General features: G+C 40.5%; 1 protein-coding gene across 3 annotated transcripts in view; it reads left to right on the top strand.

Moving 5' to 3' along the window:
- The first annotated feature begins 7,917 nt into the window (after positions 1-7,917).
- Positions 7,918-26,615, top strand: part of LOC135219438 (uncharacterized) — a 208,948-nt gene continuing 190,250 nt past the window's right edge. For 2 of the 3 annotated variants that reach the window (XM_064256214.1, XM_064256216.1), the window contains exons 1-2: positions 7,918-7,979; positions 23,810-23,910. In XM_064256214.1, the coding sequence (XP_064112284.1) occupies positions 23,887-23,910 (24 nt within the window). In that variant the 5' untranslated portion in view covers positions 7,918-7,979; positions 23,810-23,886. Of the gene's footprint in view, positions 8,056-23,809; positions 23,911-26,615 lie in introns of all 3 variants that reach the window. The other variant, XM_064256215.1, reaches the window with a different exon arrangement.

Genomic DNA, 26,615 nt, shown 5'->3' with positions numbered 1-26,615 from the left:
GGAGTATTTGTAAGGACAACGTTTTTTCCCTATTTTCATTGTAACCAATCATCAAGTCGCGTTGTTCTTACTTCCATCCGATGGAGCGTTCCGCGGCCTTTCCGCCGATGTTATAACACATGCAATTCCATTATTTGTACGCTTTATTATATCTAAATGAATGTCTGTAAGAAAACACAAATTTACCGTCTCAGAGTCATTTCTGTTTGCGGTGCGAGAGTGCACTACATATCCGTCCGCACCTGTTTATGTCAACAAACCCATTTGTCTGTAAATAAATCATCAGCACCCAGCTAACCTGTCTTAATCTCTGGTCCTCACACTACTAATAAAAAAAATTAGTCCACATGTATATAGTTATTCATTTTCTCTCTCTCTCTCTCTCTCTCTCTCTCTCTCTGGTTCGATATTCTCTCTCCTCTTTCTCTGCTCGATATATATATATATATATATATATATATATATATATATATATATATATATATATATATTTTCTTTCGTCTTTTCATTGATAATAATTTTTTGCGAAAATTTGTGTAAATTTCATGATATTAAATTGTATATGCTTCCTTGTTTTTTCAAAATATACTTTTTTCTGGAAGAATAACTTGTTTACCGTGTGTACTATCCTCCAAGGTGTGGCTACCCTCAGGCGTTTCCTCATTTCTGTAGAGTGAAATCGACCTTATTGCTAATCTTGTAGTGTCAGTGTAATGGGAAAAATATTACTTTAATTATTAATGATTTATTTAGGAATTGATTCATCATCTTTCTCTAATATCTTTACATTATTGTGTAAGAGTAATCGGAACTGTGAAATGTTTTCGTTTTTGTTGTGGACACGAGTGTGTGGCAGTGTAGCCAGTCCCTTGTTTTGTTTTTCTCTCACTCTGAGTATGGGAACGCTGCCCTGAATCTTTCGTCTGCATTTTGGTAACACTAGCAACACATGTAAGAATCACGAATGCTTTCGTGTGAGGACGTCAACCTGTCCGCTCTTCAATTTGGCTATTTTACCAAATTATTAGTGTAAATGATTATCTATCCCTTGCAAGGGATCTAGTCCAGGAATCTAGTCCAGGAGTTCTGAAGACTAGGGTAAATTAATCAAGTCCAGGAGACCAGGCCTGGAAGAAATTTGGCATGATGTAATGAGTAATAAAGAAACAAGCTGAATACCAGGAATTTTCTTCAATACCCCTAAAATGGAAATCAGCACTTCAATTACCTCCCAGTGGGAAGACATCACCTGGCCTCATAAGTAGTAAGACCCATACACACAAGGAATATCATGTAATAGCAGGTAGGACAGGCCTACCCTAATTCCCAGGCAGCACAAACATCAGTCTTCATACCCATTGTGTCAACTATGACACAGTATCATTCTCCGACCCCTGTCTCCAGGCAAGAAGACTGACAAAAATGTATATGTATACAAATAGTATTCTTATTCTCGTATCTTAATGTCGTGGTGAGGGAAAATCCTCCCGTGACATCAGTTTGGATATTAAGCCTTCTTTTGACTATGTTTTCCCCTGTAAAATCAGTTTGCCTTAGTAAAGGGTCGGAACAAGACCGAAAGTACTCGGCTATCTCGCTTTTTCATTTTTCCTTCGTGACAAAAACCTTTATTTATACATAGCATCACGTCTTATATACTTCGTTATCACGTTATTCATATATATATATATATATAGATATCATATATATATATATATATATAAATATATATATATATATATATATATATGATATATATATTCTAGTGTTATTTTCTTCACTTCATTGTTCAGGTTACCAATGGACACATAATGGGGTTCTTCCATTTACTCCAGTATTTTTACATGCGACAGCTGTTTTGTCAACCTATACGTATTGATGTTATCAAGTGTACTGATACAAATATGAACCTGCAATGCATGCGTTTTGTGACGTCATGAGCACAGAAACGCATGCAGGACACGGGTTCATATTTGTTGAGTGAATTAAGACTGAGGAAATTGTAATTAGAGGAACGAGGAACTGCAAGCAAATTAAGAGACGCCGTTGTAAAGACAAAGTAACCAAAGAGCAACTAAACAGAACTTGCCTAGTAATTCGACTGACGGGTCTGTGGACGGGACAGTTGTGAGAGGTGGACAAAGAGGCAGGTAGAAGTGTACTGATTTTTATTATTGTTGTTGTTGTTTTTGATTTAGCTGACCTTGTGTCAGCACGGGCTCTTGCTCACAGAGCAGCCCGCGTAACAAATTACAGTCAAGGGAAATATAAATATAACAGCATGCGGACGGAAATGTGGTCACCGACCCGCGAGAGAGTAAAAGTGGGTCGGCGAGACCCGATTTGTGTTTCTTGAGAGACATAAAATACAAAATATAAAAGTACACAATATGTGGGTTATACAAGCTTTATACACTGACGGAAAGCCCGCTGAATGCTCTCTCAGGGGGAAGTAAGAACAACGCGAATGATGAATTATGTACAGAGAAAATTATGATAAGCGTTGTCCTTACACAGTCCACAGTTCAAGAAAGGGCAAAAATTGGCAGTAAAAGGAAAAGCCAAGATTCTCAAGGGGAAGGAAGCAAGAGGTAGATCACAGAATATTCATAGCCCCAGACCTAACCTACAGAGAAAGAGAACAGGATAGGGATATTGAGACATGAACTCAAAGACAAAAAGAAAGGGGAAAAGGGGGGAACAGGGATGGGTACTTATGGTTTTACAGGGTAAAGGGTAAATGTAATAAACGGAGATGAAAATAATACCCAAGGAGCTAAAATAAACAAAATAAAGTTTAAAATATATATGATAAATATACAATGTTTAACTAGACAAAAGTTAGCAGAAATAGAAAATGTTATAGACAATGATAATAAGATATTTTGTTTAACTGAAACTCATCAGAAACTAGACAAGTTAGCGTTAAGTAAAGGTATAAATAAAATAGAAAATATGAGGGAGATAAAAGACCAAATAGGAGGAGGGTTAATGATGCTGTATAGAAACAGTGATAACACAAAGTTAAACAAGGTGGAGACCATTAGCAAATACTTATTGTATGCTAAATGCAAAATATACAATAATACTATTCATATTTTGTTGTTATACTTATCAGTAGGAAATGCAGAGGAGGATAAAAATAGAGATAAAGAAATAAAATTAGAATGCGAAAACATTATTAAAAACATAAACGACCAAGAATCATTATTAATTTTAGGAGATTTTAATGGCCATATAGGTTTCTTAGGCCACCAGAATACAGACAGAAATGGGGAAATAACATTAGAATGGAGGAATGAGCATAGGCTAATACTACTTAACACAGAAGACAGATGCACTGGAGTATACACATGGGAGAGAATGCAGATGAAAAGTGTAATAGATTTTGCTTTAGTCAATGAGAAGTTATATAAAAATTTTGAGGAGATGGTAATTGATGAAGACAAAAATGAGTTTGATATCTCAGACCATAAGCTAATTACCATTAACTTAACATTCAAAGGACAGAACAAGAATCTCAACAAGGGTAAATGAGAGGAAGTAAAATACTTCAAAACGGATGTAGACAACCTAAATAACTTTATAAAAAACTAGAAGAGATCCTAATAGATAAAGACATTGACAGAATCACAGAAATGGACTTATCAATAAAAGAAGTAGCAGAAGACAAGCTAGTGAGAACATATAGGAGAAAGATGCTACTATGAAATTCAGGGCCTCTGTAACACGGTTTTTTGGATTTTGCTCCTTATCAAAGCATCGGAGGTAGCTGAAAGTTGACATATGTATATTTTACAACTACACACAAATTTTGTCAGCATTATCAATAACCTAAACCCGATAGTTTTAATTTTTATAGAGTAAAAATGATCTAGCCGACGCCATGGCCAATGACTGCGAGCCAAGAGTCGAAAAACATTCATTAATTAAGTAAGGTAAACATCGTTTTACGAAATGTTGCCCCGCCCGTCCACTAGACAGAAATCCATTCACCTTATTCCATCGGCTCTGAAACCCATAGTAGTCAAGAATGGCTAACAGGATTTGGAATTGTCCCCGTGGTTGCAAAACTGCATTTGTCTTACGACTTGCAACTTTATACAGTCAACAGAGAAAGCCCGTGGCCATACTACTATAGTCTGAATAGGGTAATTATTCAGTTCTAATTTAAATCCAATGTTTATGGTCTGATTTGTATTTAGCGTAACGTGATTATAATACTTGTAATGTCATTCAGGATTTCGGACATTTCCATTAACTATTCACTATGCCACCAAGAGAGAGAGAGAGAGAGAGATTGTATGTAAACAGTCTTTATATAACTATTTTTGTTAAAATAAGATTTTTATCCAAAGTAAATAAAAGCTTACATGTGCTATAAAATCTCCAGCAGACCAATGGATCATCCGATATAATTTTTTTTCGTCTTCTTTAGTCTGTACGACCATGTTGGGTATAAAGACTTTATGAATGGCGGAACGATACATAGATGGGTGGTGGGGTATCTGTGCTAGCGTAGTAATACTACTGCAGCAGTAGTGCCGCAAAATTAATAATAGCAGCAATATACATGAATTAAACGTTTAGGGGCCAACTGCTGGGATCCCTGATCATTTACACTTATTACAACTACTCGAGAAATGAGTTTTTATAGCCAGAAGTTAGATTTTCTAATACAACAATGGCCATGATAGCCTTCATTGTTATCCTGAATTATAACGAGGCCAAAGTGGGTGGAGCCTCATGACGTCATCATTCTGACGATAATTATTGGTGAAGGTTTAAAGCCAAAGTACGATACCGTCTATTTTTTTGTTTTTGTTTTTAGTAAATAGGTAGATAGCCGATAAATAAAATTGCTTGACATTGGATACAGCAGTTATCAAATCAAGCTTGTCTACTATGTCTTTGAAAATTACCAACTATTCCCTACATCTTGTCAATCTGATTGGGACCTATAAAGTAGATTATAATTTCTTAGGACACTTATTTTGGGAGTTAGACTAATAATCAAAGTGTTTTTGTATTTATTAACATATTTTGTTGGTTTGTTCATTATGACAATTATCAGTGGAGAGGATTCAGAGTTCTTAAAGGTGTACTGCTTTGCTTGTATTTAAATTTTTGTCATTGTTGTCATTGTTGCCTTCGTTACGTATAGCCAATCATCCATCGAGAAAGAGGGAAGAAATGCTGTCATAAGTTACGTAACGAGTGCGTTCGAAACCTTATCTCTGAGTAAGTTGGCCCGTCTTCAAAAAAGGTCACTTTTACATTATAAGTACCAAATTTATTCAACCTACGTAATGCAGAATACAGTCAAAATTTATGTGTAGATATAATGTGTATTCTGAATAAGCGTTATATCTATGAAATGCATAGATAAAAAGTTATTGCCAAAAAACCGTGTTACAGAAGCCCTGAATTTCATAGTAGTAGAGGAGAAAGTAGAAGAGTAACCCTGGTTCAGTGAAGAAATAAGAAAAGGTATCAAGGAAAGGAAGGAGCTGAATAGGAAGAAAAGGAATGAGAGAGATAATGTCGTAAAGGAAAGTTTAGAGAAGAAATATATGCAAAAGAAAAAGAAGTGCAGCTATTAATAAGAGAAGAGATAACCATTTATGAAAAGAAAATAACAGAAGAAATAAGAAGAAACAAAAGCAAAGAGCTCTGGGAAAATAATGGTAAGTTAAGAAATAAGCAAAGAGCAAAAAAAGAAACTATACACTTATATAATGAACAGGGAAGCAAGCTAAATGAGGCTAAAACAAAGGATGAATTAGTGAATTATTGGAGAATCATTTACAGCAAACACGAAAATAAAATAAAGGAAATCTGGAACGAAGAGAAAAGGATGGAATATGAAAATGAATTGGCAGAAGAAGATGATATCATAAGAATTGAAGACTATAGATTCCCAAAAGTACTAAGAGAACACATGGACCTGTTGATGGAATGCAAAAGGAAGACAATCTCAATGCAGGAACCTCTGATGACCAAGGAAAAAGTCATAGCTTGTCCAAGTAAGCTCAAAGCTGAAAAAGCTGCAGGCCCAGATGGAATCAAACCAGAGCTTTACAAAGCATTAATGAAGAGCAAAACCTGTATAGAAGTATTAGTTATATGTTACAACAAAGAGCTAGAAATCAAAGAAAAGCCTGAATCTTGTAAGAAATCGAGAACGAAAATGATAGAAAAGAAAAGGAAACCAAGGGCTACGGATTTAAGGCCTATGGCTTTATTAAATATATCGTACAAAGTATTCATGATGCTGATAAAAGACGAAATTGAAGCACACCTCAGACTGAATGAACAAGATCACGAATGCCAAGCAGGATTCACAGGAGGGAGTAGGATAGAAGATAATATCCTTACACTACAATATTGTGTAGAAGAGAGCTACAGGAATAGAAAACCATTAATAGTAATAGCTATCGATTACAGTAAAGCATTTGACTCAGTTTAACGAGAAGTTATGATCGAAATCATGAAACAGTTCAAAATACATCCAAAAATCATAGAGGCAGTAGTTAATATATATGAAGGGGATAGCACAATAATAGACCTAGGGGAGGGAGTTGAACAGGAAATGGGAATTACTAGTGGGATTAGGCAAGGTTGCACAGGTTCTACTTCACTTTTCAAACCGGTGACGTATTTAATAATTAAGAAAACGGAGGAGGAAGGGACAGGGTTTGAAAATGAATTAGTAAAGATAGGGACACTTTTCTTCGCTGACGATGGGTTAGTTTTAGCAAGTAATATAGAAGATGCAAGAATAAATATAAAGATTTTAAGAGACATAGGGAATAAATGTGGGCTAGAAATAAATAAAGAGAAAAGCAGCATCATTATTTTCAATATGAAGGATAAACCAGAAGAGATAGAGAATATAAAAGTGAGGGAGAACATAACATATTTAGCAATAAAGATAAATGATTCTAGAAATCTGTCTAAGCTACAGAAAAAGGAAATGTTGAATAAAGCACAGAAGTTAGCCAACCTAACCTATTCCGTGATAGAAAAAAATTGCAACAAAGTTCTAATAGGTAAAACATTCTGAAAAAATATAGCTCTACCATCAGTCTTATATGGAACCAAAGTGGTTAATCTAACAGACACAGAAATAGAAAAATTACAAAGAATAGAGAATGGGGTATATAGGAAAATATTAGGAGCATGTAGAAGTACAGTAGTAGCCACATTAAGGGGGGAGACAGGAGCATCTTCCATGAAAAGTAGAATTATGAGTGGGAAGATAAGCTATATAAATAATACTTTAAATGGACGGAAAGAGATACTAAAGAAAATAATTACAGATATGCGAGAAAAGGAAAGAAAATGGTGGAAAACAGTGCAAAAGTACATGCATGAAGTTAAAATAAATTTAAGAAAATTGGAAGGAATGTCCAGAACAGAAATAAAGGACAAAGCCAGAATATGGGACACAGAGAGGTGGAAAGAAGATTTGGAAAATAAAGTGACTGTGAATATATATAAAATGTGGAATAGAGAAATAAAAGATGAAGAAATTTATGATAATTCTACTGGTTCAATACTCCTCTTCAAAGCCAGAACCAACTCTCTTAATTTAAATATAGCAAAAATGCACCAGAATGAGAACACCTGTTGTCCTTTTTGTCATAATACAGTAGAGGACATTTTTCATTTCCTCTTATATTGCTGTACTTATTAAGAAGAACGTGTTAAAGCAATAGGTCTACAGCAACCCTATGAAGAGAAGGAAAGTGACATAGTTGGAAAATTTCTATTTACAGGTAACAACGAAATAAGAAAAGAAACCATATACTTGATGTGGAAAAAAAGAGAGAAAAAAAGGAGAGAGCTCAACAAATAAAAAAAATATCACGATTAAGAGGCGCCGTTGCAAAGGCATTGCCTCGACCCATAACTACTACTACTACTAGTAGCTGAACAGTTAAACATTGTTATCTAGCGCTAACGGTGTAGTTCAGGTAAATTAGAGTACTATTCTTTCGCACATCTTGAGTATCATTATTATTTGGAAGCAATTGTTAACGCATTGCATAGGTAGGTACACAGGCTGGCTAGTAGGATATCTGAATGTTACAAAACTTAGGTAATCACAAGTTTATCATTGTTACCTAGCTATCTTAGCTAGTAGTATCTAGGTAGGTAATAGACTAACGATGACATTGCAGTTCAAGTTAGGTCTACCTACCTAGCTACCTAATTAGTAGAATGTTATTTTTCGTGTCTGATTGATTGACATTAGGTAGTATATACATAGCCAATATTGCTAACTGACAGTTAGCAATATTTTTCCTCCTTTTTTTCCCAAATCTGATTTTAGGTCTTTTCTTATTTCATTATGTTTTTCTTTAACCCATTAAATCCCAACTTTTGTATTTTATGAAATTTTGGAATTTTTTGCAAAATATATATTTAAGGGTTAAGAATACATAGTATAAAGTAGAAAGAAAAAATCTATTTCTAATGGTAAGCTTACAATAAGCTGTCCTCAAATGAGGACGCTGGGATAAAGGGGTATAAAATCACGTTTTCAAGCTGTCCTCAATTGAGGACAATGGGTGTTAGGTGTATATATTTCCTAAATAAAGTACGTATCTTCTTTGTAAGTAAAGATAAACAAGTAGGTACATACCTACCTATTAGCTATCAATCTACTAGCTAGTTGAATGTTTTGAATTCTCATTTATAGTATATTCTAGCTGAAAAAATTTAATTTTATACTAAGCCAAATTTACTTCTTTTTTTGTTGCAATACCTTATGAACTTATTTTCTTTTATGATAAGAGCTGAGACATTCAATACAAAGAGTCACATTACATTTAGGGCAAGAGGTCCTTAGATCTGCTGTATATGTTTTGCTCAAACACCATTGTTGACTGTTGCGTTTTTCAATAAAATGGTCTTTACCATCATACCGAACATCAGTAAAACTTGTATATGAGTGTAAAGTACCACAAGGTCATCCTACTAAGCCCTCCGTGCAAGCCAACTTCAAGTGAGCTATAGAAATTGCCCTTTTGAAATCTAATAAACTCAGCTGTATGTTACCATGTCCTTGGTGCACCAATGCTTCGAATAGAAACAGAATATTTCCCTATCAACCAATCATGGTATCCTACAATACCCATGCATTTGTTATACCTAGTTGAAAATTGGATTTGGTTGAAGAGCGCTTCCTTTTGACTTTGATGACTTCACCCAACGCTGTACCTTTGCAAGGCATTCTAGTGTCGTAATTAGTTCCAACGTTCACATTTATTATCTTGCCATTTTACCATCAGTACTACATCTTCACTGGTGTCAAACCTGTAGTCATGTGAGCCTCTTGATTCTTTTTTTCATCCCATGAGCTGATTTCAATGTTCAGTTCTTCAAACGATTTCACAATGCTTGAAACCTAGTACTTCATAGGATGGACTATAATTCATATTCAGTATCATTGTCAAAAAAAAGACAGTATGAGTTTCTGGATCAGCTACAGTATCAAGAATTTTCAAAACAACTTTTGAACCCACTGCTAAAGCATCATTCTGTTCTTGTTGGGGATTCTTACCTCGGTAAAGATCAAAATTAGAACAGTAACCCAAGGTCCCACAAAGCGCCAAAAGTTTATATCCAAACCTTATAGGTTTCACCTGGATAAATTGTTTCAGTTAGTTATGCCCATGATTTCATCAACACTAATGCATTCCTAAAATTTTGCATTTTGAGTCAATGATTTCTAAAGCTTCAAAATCAAGCTTCTTACTTTCAATCCTTTATCCCATTTATTATTTGATGCATCGGCATTATCACAAAAATGCACAATATTCAAAATTAGAAATTTATATATATTATATATATATATATATATATATATATATATATATATATATATATATATATATATATATATATATATGTATATATATCTATATATATATATTATATAATATTATATATATTATTATATGTAATTATATTAGATTATATATGTATATATATATATATATATATATATATATATATATATATATATATATATATATAGATTATATAAAATATATATATTTTCGTTAAAAGTTAATTGCTTTAGTGGGCATCAATAAGTTTCTTGCAGGTATCTTCATACCGACGAAGTTTTTTCCGATTCTCGATCGTCAATTTCTGGTGAAAAATACGCAGACTTCCTTCTTTTATTTATTGAATTTTGTCACGACAGCTGTTTCGCCTTATGGCATTATCAAGCGACTACTGACTTACAATCTGACCTTTCAGCTTATTTATTTCATCGTGTGGGAGGTATGACCTTGAGGTATGGGTACTGGTTGTCTAGGGATTAACAGCTTAAGGGCATTGTTTTGGATACAAAGAACATAAGGACATATGTAGTATGACAATAAGAGTGAAAGTTTAAACAGTGATTAAATAAATATTCAAAATACAATGCCATGTGCTAGAGTTTCCTTAAATGTATGTTTAAAATTTAATATGTTACATGTTGGTTTTAGATAAAAATGACAAAATTACATACAGGAATGAAAATGAATATAGAAATCTAAATACAGGAATACAAATATATGTATATATTTTATAGCATGCATAAAGGTACAAGAGATAATTTCTGTTTGTACATAAATGTGTATGATTTAAATTTGAGTGAGTGAGTGTGTGTGTGTGTGTGTGTGTGTGTGTGTGTCCCCAAATAGTCTACGTTGGTTAACGGTTGCTGATTCGTGTTGGGCGGGGTCTCAGCGACCTGAGCAAGGATGTTACTTGACTTTCGTTGACGCTGGGTCTTCCCATACTCTGTTTTTTTTCATCTGTCCATCCGCCTGTGGTGTTTTTGTATGGTAACTCTGCGTCCCGGCTTTAAATAGTTACGCTATGTGTAAGTTTTAGGTAATTAAAGGATATCTGGTTGTACATTTGCTACTGAAAAGTGTTTTAATAATTTACTGTATGCGAATTACACTGTTAATATTCGAAATAGGATATTGTTATTATTGTTGAATGTAAGCTGCCTTTTCGGGGTGGCGAATGGAACAGCCAGACGCAAATTCCATCAAACAGATGCTAAACCAAGTTACGTCATATAGTATCTGGCTGAAACACACTTTATAAAAATTAACAGTACATACTGATATACTTACGTATAATGAAGTACAGTGGACCCCCCGTATTCGCGTTCTCCAGATTCGCGGACTCACACATTCGCGGATTTCTCTCGGGAACGTTTCCCTGCATTATTCACGGAAAATTCGCGCATTCGCGGTATTTTTCCATGATAAATATCCACAAATTCCTGATTTTTTTGATGAATTTCATCATAAAATGCAATTTTTGTGATAAAACTATTAAAAAAACCATGTAGAAAAATTTTTAGTGGGTTTTTCTTGAGTTTTAACTAACAAAATAGGCTGTTTTTAGCATTTTTATAGGGGTTCCAAACATTCGCGGGTTCTAACTATTCACGGGGTGGTCTGGTACGCATCCCCCGCGAATACGGGGGGACCACTGTAATACGTTGACATCTTGCCGTAGTGAACAGCGAGAGAAGCAGTTTTCCCGCCACTGCGTCTGGCTGTTCCATTCGCCACCCCGAAAAGGGAGCTTACATTCAACAATAATAACAATAACCTATTTCAAATATTAATGGTGTAATTTGCATACAGTAAATTATTAAAACACTTTTCAGTTGCAAATGTACACCCAGATATCCTTTTATTTACCTAAAACTTACACGTAGCGTAACTATTTAAAGCCTGGGACGCAGTGTTACCATACAAAAACACCACAGGCGGATGGACAGATGAAAAAAAACAGAGTATAGATATTTTTACGTGGCTAGGAACCAATTGGTCACCTAGCAACGGGACCTACAGCTTATTGTGGGATCCAGAAATAAATTCCTCTGATTCCGCATTGGCCGAGCCGGGATTCAAACTTCGAACCACCAGATTGGCAGCTGAGTGCGAAAACCACTCGTCCAGCGAGGAACTTACTACTATAGCATAGTACTAGCTACTTAGCTACTAGCCTATTAGGTATTTACTAGGTACTGTATAGGCTACTAGCTACTAGGGTAAAGTACCGAATGGCCAGCCTTTACCATAGCGCGACCATCTTCCCAATTGCTATGGCCTTACCCAATTTGTGACTTGGGAGAAAAAACCTACTTCGAGAGGAAAGTAGAGGTCTTGTGGTGTTGCTTTGACAGACACTGGCTCTTGACTTAATGTCTATCCCGGGTTATGGGATGTGTTAAAGTCCTTTTTCAGGAAGGTGGTCGCGCTATGGCAGAGTCCGGCCATTCGGTAATTTACCCTAGCCTAGGTAGCTAGGTATATTTTCTTTACTAGGTAGACCATAGGGCAAGTTTGGAAGTAGCATAAGAAATAGCCGAAGTAGCATCGGCCTACTTATGCAGCTTGCTGTGAATTGGGAATTGAAGTCAAAAGAGGTGGGCTAGGTTAGCTTCGCTTCCTTGAGTAAAATTACCTGTTGAAATTTTTTTGAACAACTGTTGTGGTAAGTTGGCCTACTTAGTCATAGCAGCCATACTAGATAACAGGTTATGGGTAGTCCCCAGGTTATGGGGTGTGCCGTAACCTGAAAAGCACAGTAAACCAAAACATCGTACCTAGGCTAATACCTAATAATGGGAATAGGTAAATGGTGCTTATAGCGCCGTCAAATCAATGTAATTGCTCCATGAGCCAAGTACAGTAAAGTCGGAATGCCTTAACCTGAGGACTGCCTTTTCATTACAAGGAGTGGTACTATACTCTGTTTTTTTTCATCTGTCCATCCGCCTGTAGTGTTTTTGTATGGTAACACTGCGTCCCGGGCTTTAGATAGTTACATTCAACGATTATAATAATATCCTATTTCGAATATTAACGGTGTAATTCGCATACAGAAAATTATTAAAACACTTTTCAGTTGCAAATGTACACCCAGATATCCTTTTATTTACCTAAAACTTACCAATAGCGTAACTATCTAAAGCCCGGGACGCAGTGTTACCATACGAAAACACTACAGGCGGATGGACAGATGAAAAAAAACAGAGTATAGGTATTCATGAGTGGTTGCCAAGCAATATGAGTAAACAGCAGGTGGTACTATTAGGTAAGCATGTTATTTTACTGTCTAATGTAAGCAATTCCTTTGAAGCAATCATAGCATGCATGCCGAAGATCAGTGTAGGAGGTTGAGATAATTTAAATTTTAGTTTGATCTCGTCTAGACTAAATTGTTTCACCCTTCCTAGAGTTAGTATAGGTTGGCCATAGAAGTATGGAATTGCTTACATCAAACTATCTTAACATGCCTACCTAATGGTATACTTACTAACATTGTTTGGGACCCTTCATAGGAACTCACTCCTTGTTGGGTCAGTTACCTAGTTCCTGGCTTGGTATTGCATATCCTACTCCAGAAACACCATTGCAAGTTAAGCTAGTTAAAAATTCTAATCTTAACACTGATGAAGAAGAGGAAACTATTTCATATACTACAGTGTTAGATGGTTTTTTGTAGTTTCCCGTGTGTTCACTTCCCAACATCCATAAACAACTGATTTCAGCATACTATGAGCTGGAATTTTCTGCACAGAATGGCTATTACATGAAGATAGCAGATTTTGTGTTAATTGCCCATTGACATATAGATACAGTAGTTATACAACATCTCTGTAAGACAAAGTTTGTTTCAGTGACGTTACAAACCGTTCCCTTTATGTAGGAGCATTCCTGAGCTTGAGCTGCAAATGGTCATTTAATTTGTGCATGTTTCTACGACTTTACTCCCTACTTCGCCTTGTCTTCTGCCGAAGGATGAGAACACAAGACATGTAGTAGGAGTAATTCGAAGGAGCATAGGTGCATATCATTTTCCTCCTACTCCTCATCACTGAGCTCGTCCTCCTCTTCTTTGGTGGCTTCTTCCACACATAGTAAGAAGAAAAAGAAATCTCTAAAGGCTTCTTGGAATAAGCTGATAATTGCCTAAGAAGGGTTGACTCTTGATTTTCAAGGTTCCTTGCAATCCAGTGTCCTCCCATACCTTGTGAGCCTAGAGGACTTGCCCAGAGTTCCTTTTCTTGTTCATAATTCCTTGCATATAATAGATAAAGAGGAGTCTGTACAACCTTTTCATATCGCATATACATGCTTTCTAGATAGAGTTTTTCAGACAGAAGGTTCTTGCTTGACAAGGTATTTGCAGTAGCATTATTAGATTCACTGGCAGCACTGATACCTACAAATTGAAGAAAATATTATTTTGTTCATGAAACTTACCTGTCAGATATATATATAGCTGTATTTTCTGACGTCCGACAGAATTTCAAAACTCGCGGCACACGTAGTGGGCGGCCAGGTGGTAGTACCATTCCCGCCGCTGGGAGGCGGATATCAGGAACCATTCCCATTTTCTATTCATATTTTTTCTGTCGCCGGTGCTGGAAACAACTGTTTGCAGTACCTCCGTCTAGGATTTTTGGATTATCTCGCTTCTAAGTATCTGGATTGACTTTTGGTTATCGACTCTGGATTGTTGGATTGGCACGCGTAATAGTGGACTGTTTTTTGAATTTGGATTGGCTTTTCTGTGTACATGATGTCGGGATCAAGTACAGGGAGTTTCAGAGTGTGTGTGAGGAGTGAATGTAAGGTGAGGCTTCTTAAACCTTCAGTTGATCCTCACACAGTTTGTATGGAATGCAGGGGGCATGTTTGCTTGGTTGATGATCGGTGCAATGAATGCAAGGATTTGACCGATGATGGATGGAAGATGTATGAGACCTATCGACGTAAATTGGAGCGCGATAGAGTCAGGAGGGCTTCCTCCAAGAGCAGTTCTACAAAAGGTAAGGAATGTAACATTTCTCCTCCTCTAACACCGGTAGATTTTGTTCAACCTAATCCTGTTTTGTTGCCTTCGGGCCCTAGTGCTGTGTATGGAGAAGGTAACACCCTTTCTCTGATTCTTGAGTGTATTCGCGCTCTTGAATCGAAAGTGTTGGCCTTAGAAACTGGCCCTGTGAAAGTTTGTGATAGTGCCCCTAGTGTTGTGGAGGGGCCGTCAGATCGGCCCCATAATGCCTCTAGGCCTAGACCTCTATCGGACTCCCAGGACTCAGGGAGTGGGTATGTCGAAAGCCGCAAGAGGGTTACGGGGGCTCCCCACCGATCTGGCGTCCCTTCGGCAGGCCTTGTTGCTAAGTCCCAGGCTGCCAAGGAGCGCGCACGAGCGCGCGTCCTGAAGGATTGCTTTTCGTCCTCCGAAGCGTCCTCCCCGCGCAAGGGGTGGAGCACTCGGAGAGACTCGCGTCCAGTTGAAAAGGGACTTTTCGTTTTGAGGACGCTTCCCGTCTATGTCGCCACTTTTCGTTCAGAGGTCTTCCACTTTGTCAGAGACGATATGACGCTTTTCCTCCTCAGAAGAGAGGTAGAGTCTCAACCGACGAGGACGTTGGTTTCCGCGCACAGGCGTGTTCACCTGAGATGCAGTTAGCTGTACCTGCTAGAAGGAAGGAGGCGTCCCCTCGCCCCTCGCCTTCTCGCAGGGTCAGTCCTGCCCCTTCTTCTGCTCCTTCGTCACCTACGAAGGATATCCTTGTGTCCCTTCAGGACCAGATTACGTCTCTCATGCTCAAAGGACCTCGCCCAGGAGCAGTCGAGCCTAAGCGGAGAAAGGACGTTTAGGCTGCCCGTCAAGAGGACGAAGCAGTCTCATTCTCTTTCGTCTCGTTCGTCTCTCTCTCTCCACCTCCAGATCGTCACCGTTCTCGTTCTCCGAGTAGATCTTTCGCTCACGCTGTGGAGGACGCTCGTCGTTCGAAGCAGGACGCTTTGCGCTCTCAGCAGGGCGCTTTTGAGGACGCTTGGCAGGACGCTCGCTGTTCGAAGCAGGACGCTTTGCGCTCTCGGCAGGACGCTTTTGAGGACGCTCGGCAGGATGCTCGCCGTTCGAAGCAGGATGCTTTTCGGATGAGGCAGGACGCTTTTGAGGGACGCTCAGCAGGACGCTTTTGGCGATCTCATCAGGAAGCTCGCGCTTCCTCTCGTATGGGACGTGTCTGGTAAGACAGTTCCCGTTGCTTCAAAGATGCGCTACGTTCGCCAGGATGTTCCGTCCTTCAAAGGATCGTCCGTAAGGGCGCTTCCGTACCCTGAAGCAGGGACTTCCAATCAACGGAAGTCTTTGTTCAGGCCTGAGACTGCTGGACGTACGCCCTCTCCGGCATGGACGTTCTCCAGTTCCTCTTAGGGAGGAAGGGGAACTTAGTAGTCTAGGGAGTTCAGTCGAAGAAGAACCTCCTGTAGCTTCAGCTGTCTCGGACTATAAGGTTCTTGTGCGGCTGTTACGTTCATCCTTCGGGGATAAGTTTCAGCTGGCAGCCCCTAGGTCTCCTCCCTCTCAACTTTCGTCTTCTAAGTCTGTTAAGACCCCTGAGTTCGTCTAAATGAAGACGTCGCTTTCGACAAGAGGGCTTTCAAGAAGCTACAAGATTTTATGTCTCGAAGGAAGGACCAGGGCAAGACCACTTTCGCCCTTCCTCCCTCTAGACTCTCCGGGAAAGGAGGGAATTTGGTATGAAACCAAGGAGGACGTGGGAGTAAAGGTTCCTTCGTCCGCTCTTGGGGACTTCTCCAGTTTAGTGGACGCTCAGAGGAGGTCCCTCTTATCGTCTGCTAAGGTGTCCTGGACTCCTGTGGAGACGGACCACCACATTGAAGGGACTGCTGCGCACTTTGAGTGTCTTTAATTTCTTAGACTGGTGCTTGGGAGTTTTGGACCTTCAGTCTAGAAGTCCTGCATTCTCTCAGTCTGGGGGAGTCTGTCCAGCGTGTTGTCTGTATGGACAAGGCCGTCAGGGATGGTTCGGTGAAGAGCAAGTTTCTCATTTTTGGAACGCTTTCCTAAAGAAAAGAGCTCTTTTATGTAATTTTACCGCGAAGTCGGTTTTCTCCCGCTCAGAAAGCGGAATTGCTCCTTTGCGCCTCTTTCGGACCATCTCTTCCCCCAGGCTATGGTAAAGGATCTTGCAACGAGTTTGCAGGAGAAGGCGACCCAGGACCTCTTGGTACAGTCTTCAAGACGCCAGCAGTTCCTTCCACATCTTCATTCGGTAAACCCCGAAGAAAGTCAAACCCTTTCGCGGGGCACCCCCCTCGAGAGCAGCTCCTCGAGGGAGAGGTTTTTCGAGAGGAAGAGCTTCATTTAAACCGAAATCCACCAATTGAAGATCTTGTCCTTCAGACGCCGTCGTCGGGGCCAGGCTGAAGTTCTTTGCGGAGGCATGGAGGCAGAGAGGGGCGGATCTTTGGACTCTCAAGATCGTAGGAACAGGGGTACAAGATCACCCTTTTTACATCCTCATCCTCTTTAACATGAACTCCCAGAGACCTCTCTCCGTCTATCAGGGAGAGAAGAAAAGTATCCTTTTCGATCTTTTAGACCAGATGGTCGAAAAAAGAGCGGTGGAGCAAGTCTTGGACCTGGGGTCACCGGGCTTCTACAACAGGATTTTCCTGGTACCGAAGCAGTCGTCGGGTTGGCGCCCAGTCCTGGATGTGAGCAGGCTCAATCTTTTTGTGGAGAAGATCAAGTTCAAAATGGAGACGCCTCAGTCGGTGCTAGGAGCCTTGAGACCTGGCGACTGGATGGTGTCTCTGGACCTGCAGGACGCGTACTTTCATGTCCCCGTCCACCCTCTTTCAAGGAAGTACCTGAGATTCGTCTTAGACAACAGGGTTTGGCAATTCAGAGCCCTTTGTTTCGGTCTCAGCACGGCCCCGATGGTTTTTACAATGATAATGAGGAATTTAGCGAAGTGGCTCCATTCTTCAGGGATCAGGATATCCCTCTACCTCGACGATTGGCTGATCAGAGCGTCGTCAAGACGAAAATGTCTGAAGGACCTTCAGTTGACGTTAGCCCTAGCAAAATCTCTGGTCTTTTGTCAACTCCGAAAAGTCGCATCTGACCCCGACACAGTCCATCGTGTATCTGGGGATTCAGATGGATTCAGTGGCTTTTCGGGCGTTTCCATCCCAGGAACGTCAGCGGCTGGGTTTAGAGAAAGTCGCAGCCTTCCTAGGGAGAGAAGCGTGTTCGGCGAGGGAGTGGATGAGTCTGCTGGGCACCATTTCCTCGCTGGAAAAGTTTGTCTCGCTGGGAAGACTGCACCTCAGGCCTCTTCAATTTTTCCTTGCGGAAGAATGGAAGTCGAAGGAGGACCTGAATGCGATCCTAAGGATCTCACAAACAAAGTAAAAGACCACTTAAGATGGTGGCTCGACCCTCAGAAGTTGCGAGAGGGCTTCTCCCTAAATCTTCTGAGCCCCGACCTAGTGTTGTTCTCAGACGCTTCCATTTCCGGTTGGGGAGCAGCACTAGGGGGGGAGGGGGGGAGGAAGTCAGGCTCCTGGAGAGGGGAACAGGTAGCCTGGCACATCAATGTAAAGGAACTGGCAGCGATATTCCTGTCGCTGCAGTTCTTCGAAGACAAAACTGTCAGGCAAGGTCGTTCAAATCAACTCAGACAGTACCACAGCCCTTGCATATCTAAAGAATCAGGGAGGAACTCACTCCAGATCCCTTTTTCTCCTTGCGAGGGAAGTTCTGCTATGGGCAGACGCAAGGCACATCAAGATCCTGACGAGATTCGTGGCAGGGGTTCAGAATGTCAGGGCGGACCTTCTCAGTCGACGAAATCAGATTCTGCCAACAGAATGGACCTTGCACCAGGAAGTCTGTCAACAATTATGGAGATTGTGGGGACGTCCTCTAGTCGACCTGTTCGCTACGTCGAGGACGAAGAGGCTTTCTCTGTATTGCTCCCCGGTTCTGGATCCAGGGGCAATTGCGGTGGACGCGTTGCTCTGGAACTGGACAGACCTGGATCTTTACCGACCTTTCCTTTTCCCCCATTCAAGATCATGTGGGAGGTCATGAGGAAGTTCGCAGCTTCAGAAGGGACAAGGTTGACTCTGATTGCCCCGATGTGGCCAGCAAGAGAGTGGTTCTTTTACAGAGGTCATGACTTTTCCTTGTGGACTTCCAAGAACGTTGCCCTGGAGGAGAGATCTACTCAGACAGCCTCACTTCAAAAGGTATCACCAAAACCTCTCCGCTCTGACTCTGACTGCGTTCAGACTATCGAAAAGTTGGCCAGAGCGAGAGGCTTTTCAAAGGCAGCTGCGAGAGCAATCGCTAATGCTCGAAGAGGCCTCTTCAAGAGCTGTCTACCAGTCTAAATGGGCCTCCTTCAGGGCATGGTGCAAAAAGGAAGGAATTTCCTCTTCCACGACCTCTGTGAACCAGATAGCAGATTTCTTACTCTATTTAAGAAATGTGCAGAAATTGGCAGTTCCTACAATTAAAGGTTATAGGAGTATGTTGTCTGCCGTTTTTCGCCACAGAGGACTGGACCTCTCCGACAATAAGGATCTACACGATCTCTTAAGGTCGTTCGAAACCTCCTAAGATTCCACAGGCAAGACCACCCTCATGGAATCTCGATGTGGTTTTGAAACATCTAATGCTAAGTCCCTTTGAGCCTCTCCATGAAAGCTTATCTAAGGGACTTGACGAGGAAAGCGCTTTTCCTAGCTTCTCTGGCGACGGCGAAGAGAGTTAGTGAAATCCAAGCGTTCAGTAGCCTAGTGGGCTTCAAGGGGGACAACGCTGTCTGCTCGTTGAGCCCGTCTTTCTTGGCAAAAAAACGAGAACCCGTCTAATCCTTGGCCGAGGAGCTTTGAAATCAGGTATGTCGGGTCTCGTGGGTCAAGAACCAGAGAGAGCCCTGTGCCCTGTCAGGGCTCTCAAGTTCTATGTTAATAGAACTAAAGAGATAAGAGGTCCCTCAGGTAATCTCTGGTGCTCGGTGAAGAGACCAGATTTGCCGTTGTCGAAGAATGCTGTGGCTTTCTTCTTGAGGGACGTCATTAAAGAGGCTCATTCATCTTGCCAGAAGACTGATTTGAGCCTCTTTAAAGTGAAAGCTCACGAAGTCAGAGCCGTAGCTACTTCTCTTGCCTTCCAAAGGAATATGTCTATCAAAGATATCCTTGATAGCACCTTTTGGAGGAGCAATTCCGTATTCGCCTCACATTACCTCCGGATGTGAGAATGATTTACGAGAACTGTAGTTCTTTGGGGCCTTACATTTCGGCAGACACAGTTTTGGGGGCTGAAGGTAGTTCTCTCCCTATCCCTTAGCTTAGTTTAGGTTAGTTTTTTATTGTGTTTTTGGTTGATGGTGAGATCTTCTGTGGAAATCTCCCATTCTTTAGTTTAACTGTCAGGGGTTTTTTGGTTAGTTGGTCAGGTGGTGGTCGGTTGCTGTGTTACTGCCATATGTTTGGCTAGATGGTCTTGTCACATTGAGGTCCCGTCCCCGTTGACAGAGCATCCAGAGTGCACCAGCACTACAGGTCCACACCTGGCTGGCAACTCTGATAAAAGCAGAAGCAGGCTTAAGTGACAGTAATCACAGAGTCTACTTTGCTATCAGGTAAGGAACCAAGAAGTAAATCTTTTACTTAATTTAAGTTTCCTAAAAATCCTATTCTGTCTCTACCCACCATCCGAAGGTGGATTCAGGTAAGATATATATGACAGGTATTTTCATGAACAAAATGTTATTGTTAAATACAATTAAGTTTGTTCATACTTACCTGGCAGATATATATAATTAGAGTGCCCACCCTCCTCCCCTCAGGAGACAAGGGTCATGAATAAAATATGAACAGAAAATGGGAATGGTTCCTGATATCCGCCTCCCAGCGGCGGGAATGGGTACTACCACCTGGCCGCCCACTACGTGTGCCGCGAGTTTTGAAATTCTGTCGGACGTCAGAAAATACAGCTATATATATTGCCAGGTAAGTATGAACAAACTTAATTGTATTATAACAATAACATTTTTGCGCTATCATATATCGCATTATTTATATATGATAATGATAATTTTTTTTCATTTCTGATGGTTGCATACTAAACTTCAAGCAATGACAAAAAAAGAGGAGCCAAAAATGAACTCTTAATCTTGAAAACTAAGCGTGCTGTGATTTTTTGAAAAAAATATTTTTTCCGCTTACGCGCTCACTCTCAAACCCCTCCGGCATACGGGAGTCATTTTTTTATTTACCGCTTCGGCGTTTAAGGGTTAAGCCTTCTTGATATCTCTAACAGGAACTTACACCAAATGCAGTGCACAAATTCTCTTTGCTGATCAGGGGAAGTTTCTTAGACCGATAAATGACATATTGACATTCAATTCCTGTGCACATCACAACATCGAAAACAATAGGTTGCATGGTTCACACTGTTATGGTTATCAATGTTTTTTTTTTTTTATGAAAGCGTTTTGTGTTTCTAATGTTTTCTGTTAAATTTAACTAATGGAATCGTTCAACGACATCAGCTCTCTATTGAAATGAGTATATACGTATAAGGACTATGTTTATGCAATACTATCACATAGTGATAGGTGTCTCCTATCTAGTACTTCGTAATGTATGTCAGTGGTTATGAATGACCTTTTTTATCCCTTCGCTTATGTTAATTTTTCTACTTGGAAAATAGTTTTATGCAATTATATAACATGATGTTTTAAAGACATCAGTGACTGTTTTTAACGTCATTGCATAAGATTTCTTCCATCTTAAAGAAAAAAAAAAACTAGATTAATAAGGCATGAATCATGTGTCAGGCAGGTGAACGAAAAATTGTGAAACTGTCACTTCTAATTTGTCTAAGTGTACTTTAGATTCTTCCCATCAAAGAAAGTTTAAAACTTTAAACAAAATATCTTATGAAAATAGTATACAGTAGTGCCTCAGGTTACGAAATTAATCCGTTCCGAAGTTGCCTTCGTAACCTGATTATTTCGTATCTAGAACTATGTTTTACATGTAAATTGCCTAATTCGTTCCAAGCCCTACAAAAACACCACAGTAATTTTATAATAAAGGTAAATTGACCAACAAACAATGAAATACAACAAGTTGGACCATTCAGTACCTAGCATAGCTTTGACTGTACCTCTAAATAATGTGTATTAGTGTACAGGGTACAAGAAATACTGTACGTACATGTATGTATGTATGTAGTAAAATGTGGAACCTTACCTTTCGAGTGAGGCGATGTCCGAAAGTGACGACAGAGGAGGAGGACAAATGGCAGAATACATGAACACTTAACTTTACGAAACACATTAAAAAATGGCAGAAAACATTAACACTAAACTTTATGAAACATTAACAAATGGCAGAAAACATTAACACTTCTTGATTATCTCCATCTTCGTTCTCCATAGAAAGCATCCTCTTCTTTCCGTGAACTTCAGCAACATTCTTGGGACCCATGGCTAATACGTTAACAAACGAAATATATGTGAACGAGCGAATTCCAGGTGTTTACAATAACACTGCCGCGAAAAATGGTCAAGGAACGCCTTTACATAGAGGCATGATGGGACAGATGCTGACCAATAGGAGAGCAGGATCTTATGGCGGTGACTAGCATCAGAAATCAATGGGAGAGCGAGAAGATGGTGGTGAGTCTACTGAGTCGGCGGTGCGCGAGTTTTAAAATTGTTCTCGGCGACCCGGGAATCTCGGACATTACCCTTTCGCAACCTGAATTATTTTCGTACACAGAAGCAAAAAAATCTTTGTCTTTGCTCTTGTAACCTGAATTTTTCGTACGTAAGGACTTTCGTATGTAGAGGTTCCACTGACAGCAGGTGCATGCATGTTGTGACAGCTTGCCTGGGAAAGATTTTCATCGTGAGGCCTCCCCTTGAAAGGCTCTTGATAAAACTCAGCCTATAGTTAAACTCTGATATTGATGTTAACTGCGTTTGTAGTCATTTATGTTAACTCATGATGTCATGATACCAAATTTAAATATAGTCGGCCTATCTTTGACCCTTTGGGCCCTAATTTACAAAGGGGACTACTGCTCCCCCCCCTGCTAGGTAGGCTATGATCCCCCTCTCCCCTGGTCAGTAAGTCGAAAGGGTGTAGGCCTCCTGCCCCCTAATATTGTGGGAAACCCTCAGGCCCCCATTCCCAGGGGGTTTTTTCTTCCCTTACTACTGAGGGTGCCTTATGGTTCCCATATTGTGGGGAGCCTGTTTGTACCTCTAGAAACACTTCTAAATATATGTCAACTCTGAAAGTTGCAAAAAATGAGGAGGTATGAAAAAGAGGGGTTATACCCTTGTAGAAACAGTCCTCAAATTTTGGATTTTGGCTGAAACTTCCTGTGGGGGAAGGGTAGTCTATGGTTAAACTTTGGTAGCCCTAGCTGTCAACTCCAAATGTTATAAAAAATGGGTTGGTATGAAAAAGATGGGTTATGACCCTTAGAAACAGTCCTCAAATTTAGGATTTTGACTAAGACCTTCCTATGGGGAAGGAGAGTCTATAGTAAAAATTTGGTAGCACTAGCTTTCATAGTCTGGATGTGGATAACAAACAAACAGACAGAAATTGCCTTTCATATATATAGAGATTAGTATTTTCATGTCTTACAAGACTAAGTACATATTTGTTTTATTTGTGGAGAGGATATTCATTCCAACCTCTAATTTTTTATTTTTTATTCACAAGTCTATGAGCCTTTGGTAGGTAAAAACAAAGGATTCCCTAAAGTTATATGTTTCTTTCCCTTAGTTAGAAAGAATATGTGAAAGTATAGGGTTACTAGCTTTGAAACATAATTTATCTTGAGTTGGGTATTTTTTGTGTTTAATTAAAACTATTAATTTATCCATATCTTTTTTCAGATAGAAATTAGTTGCTTCCAAATCATCTTCTAAAGTTGGAAAAATAAAGTACGTTACATACATATATTGTAATCAACATGGATCCCTCTTATATATTTAAGGTGAGAATCTTTGATGCCAGTTGTTCAATGTAGAAGGAATATATGTATTTTGTTCATTTTACAATACATAAGGGAAAATATTCAGGGTATCCAGCCTTTCTGTTAATCTTCATGTTGTTTTTTATTTTTATAAAAGTAACTTACCAAGTAATTACTTTGCTAGTGATTAGCCATGCATGACATCCTAAATTAAAAAAATTGGTGCACAAGTGACTATTGCAATGTTTGGGTGACAGGTCCCGCCCACCGCAACAGGAACTCGCAAGTGACAGAAGCTGATAGTGTCATTCTTCTTCATGCTGCGTAACCATCAGACTTCTTGCTCTAGAGTTCATGTTCACCACTTTTTTGATTGCTTGCTGAAGTCGGTGATGTACCCGCTTTAGTTGGTTTTTTGTCTGTTGCATTCAACTCGGTTGTTTTTCCTGCATTAGTTTTTCTCCTCTGTTAGCTCAGAATATTGGTATGTTTAACTCTGTTGCTTCCAGCCTTTGCTATTATAGTGAAGGCTGCAAGACTAGATTGACCAAGCTGTGCTATGATGCACACACGAGATGTGTGTACGAGAGAGCTTACCTGTGATGAGTGTAAGGAGTGGGATGATAGTAGGTGGAAGTTTTTAGAATCTCACCTAAATAGGTTAGAGAAGAACAGGATCAGGAAGGCAGCCACTAGACACTAGAGCCAAAAGTAGGGCTTCTGTTAGTAGGGACTCCTCCCCTAGGCCTGAGACAGACTCTGGTATGCCTCTTTCTTCTACTCTTGGTGATAATCTTTCGCCTATCTTCAGCCCTCCTTTTCTCCCTCCTCCCACTCCAGTTCTCAGCTCCCATGCTTCCGAACCTGATGCCATTGCCTGTCCAGATTCTGGGATTAACTCTAAGTTTGATAAGAAGTTTAATCTAGTGTTAAGTTCTGTTTCGGAGTTTGGGTTGTCTCTTAGAATCCTTATGGACAAAGTGGAGAAAGTGAGTAGTGATAAAGTGTTACGTGAAGTGTCAGTGGAGGAGGTGGTTGCCCGTCCCGTCGGCTCTCCTAGACAAAGGTCACTGTCCCACTCCCCTGCAGCAGGGAGAAGACTTACTGGAGGTGCAAGTGAGGCTGGTGGGGTTAGCCCATGGGCTACTGCCCCCTCTGTCTGTCCTTTTGCAAAGTCCCAGGATACGACTGACTGCCGTTGGAAAGGCATGTCTGTGGATGTGCGCCGTTTATCATCCAGTTTTGACTCGGAGTTTGATCACAGGGCATTGTAGATGCTATGGGAATGCTTTTAGGCCATTGGAAAGGCATGTCCGTGATTCGGCTCCCGAGTCCTTGATGCCAATCAAGCGGCATAAGGACTCCTGTGACCTTGCCCTTCCTTCGTGTAGCTACGTGTTTGACCCTTCAGTGTTTGCGTTGGTACAGCTACCATTTCATCCGTGGGACTCACCTGTACTGCCATCTCTCAAGGACTCCAAACATCAGAAGCTCTGTGCTAGGCACATGTCACCTGAGCGTCTGACTCCTGAGAGCCCACTCCCGAGAGTCCAGTCCTGGGCGCGCTCCCATCTCCAGAGACCATGTGCCCACTACTGGCTCCCACACCACCAGTTCTCACTCCTGCTTTAACTGCTCTCTTTCCCGCTCCGGGATGACTGCTCCTGCACCTGTGATGTCTGCTTCTGCAACTGTACCTGCTTTGGATCTGCAACTCACGACTCCTTCAGGACACGTAGCCCATCGGCAACAGCGGACCTTAGTTGGGAAATCAGATGACCCCTCTCTTGCACCACTGAAGAGCCAGCTAGTAGAGATTCTGAGTTACATCAAGAAAGCTCCTCCAGTGGGAGTTTCCTGTAAGATGGCTGACGACCTTTCACCGATTTCTTCAGAGGGCAAGGAAGATGAGGGTCAAGATTTGTGTCAGTTGATGCCATACAAGGCTTCTTCGTTCCCTCCTGGAGAGCTATCCGTGGTTCTTCACCCCTCCCCCTCCTGCATCTCTTGCCTCCTCGTTCTTGATGTCAAAGAATCAGTTAAACTTGCTTTCCTTCCCAAGATGGTCCTTTCCACCACCTCCAGAAAAGCTTTGAAGGTGGTTAAAGAGTGGCTCTCGATGAAGAGGGAATAAGGGAAGGCAATGTTCGTTCATCCTTCCTCACATCTTATCAAGAGGTACCATAGGCCTTACAACACTAGAGAAAGCTCCTCCCTGGGAGTTGCTGCCTCCTCCCAAGGGGACTTCTCTTAGTCTCATTGACTCTTGGCGCCATGCAGCCTTCACCTCGGCCTGAGTTTTCTTCTTCTTGGCAGAATTGGACCATCTCATCAAGAGCTTGTTTAAAGTGTTGGTGGTATTCAGTTTCCTCGACTGGACGGTGGGCACTCTCGCCAAGAAGATCGAGAACACCCCAGGGATGGTTGACTGTTTCAGCAGACCTTCTGAGCGTGCTTTCGTGCATGGATAAGGCTGTCTGAGGTGGAGCGACAGAGCTTGCGTCACTCTTCACGTTCGGACTAATGAAGAAGAGGGACCTTTGGTGTTCTATTGCTTCGAAGGGAGTCATGGCCTCGCAGAAGGCAGTATTGCTTTTCGAGCCTCTGGACCCCTCCCATCTCTTCCCACAGGCCATGGTGACTCAGGACCACCTGACTCAATTGTCACGTTTGCACTTCCATTCAAAGTCCATCGAGAAGCATTCCACTGCCAAGTCTCAACCGAA

The sequence above is a fragment of the Macrobrachium nipponense genome, chromosome 1, assembly GCF_015104395.2.
Source record: "Macrobrachium nipponense isolate FS-2020 chromosome 1, ASM1510439v2, whole genome shotgun sequence".
NCBI classification, from domain to species: domain Eukaryota; kingdom Metazoa; phylum Arthropoda; class Malacostraca; order Decapoda; family Palaemonidae; genus Macrobrachium; species Macrobrachium nipponense.
The sequence above is the reverse complement of the archived record's forward strand: the minus strand, read 5'-3'. Positions and strand labels throughout refer to the sequence as shown.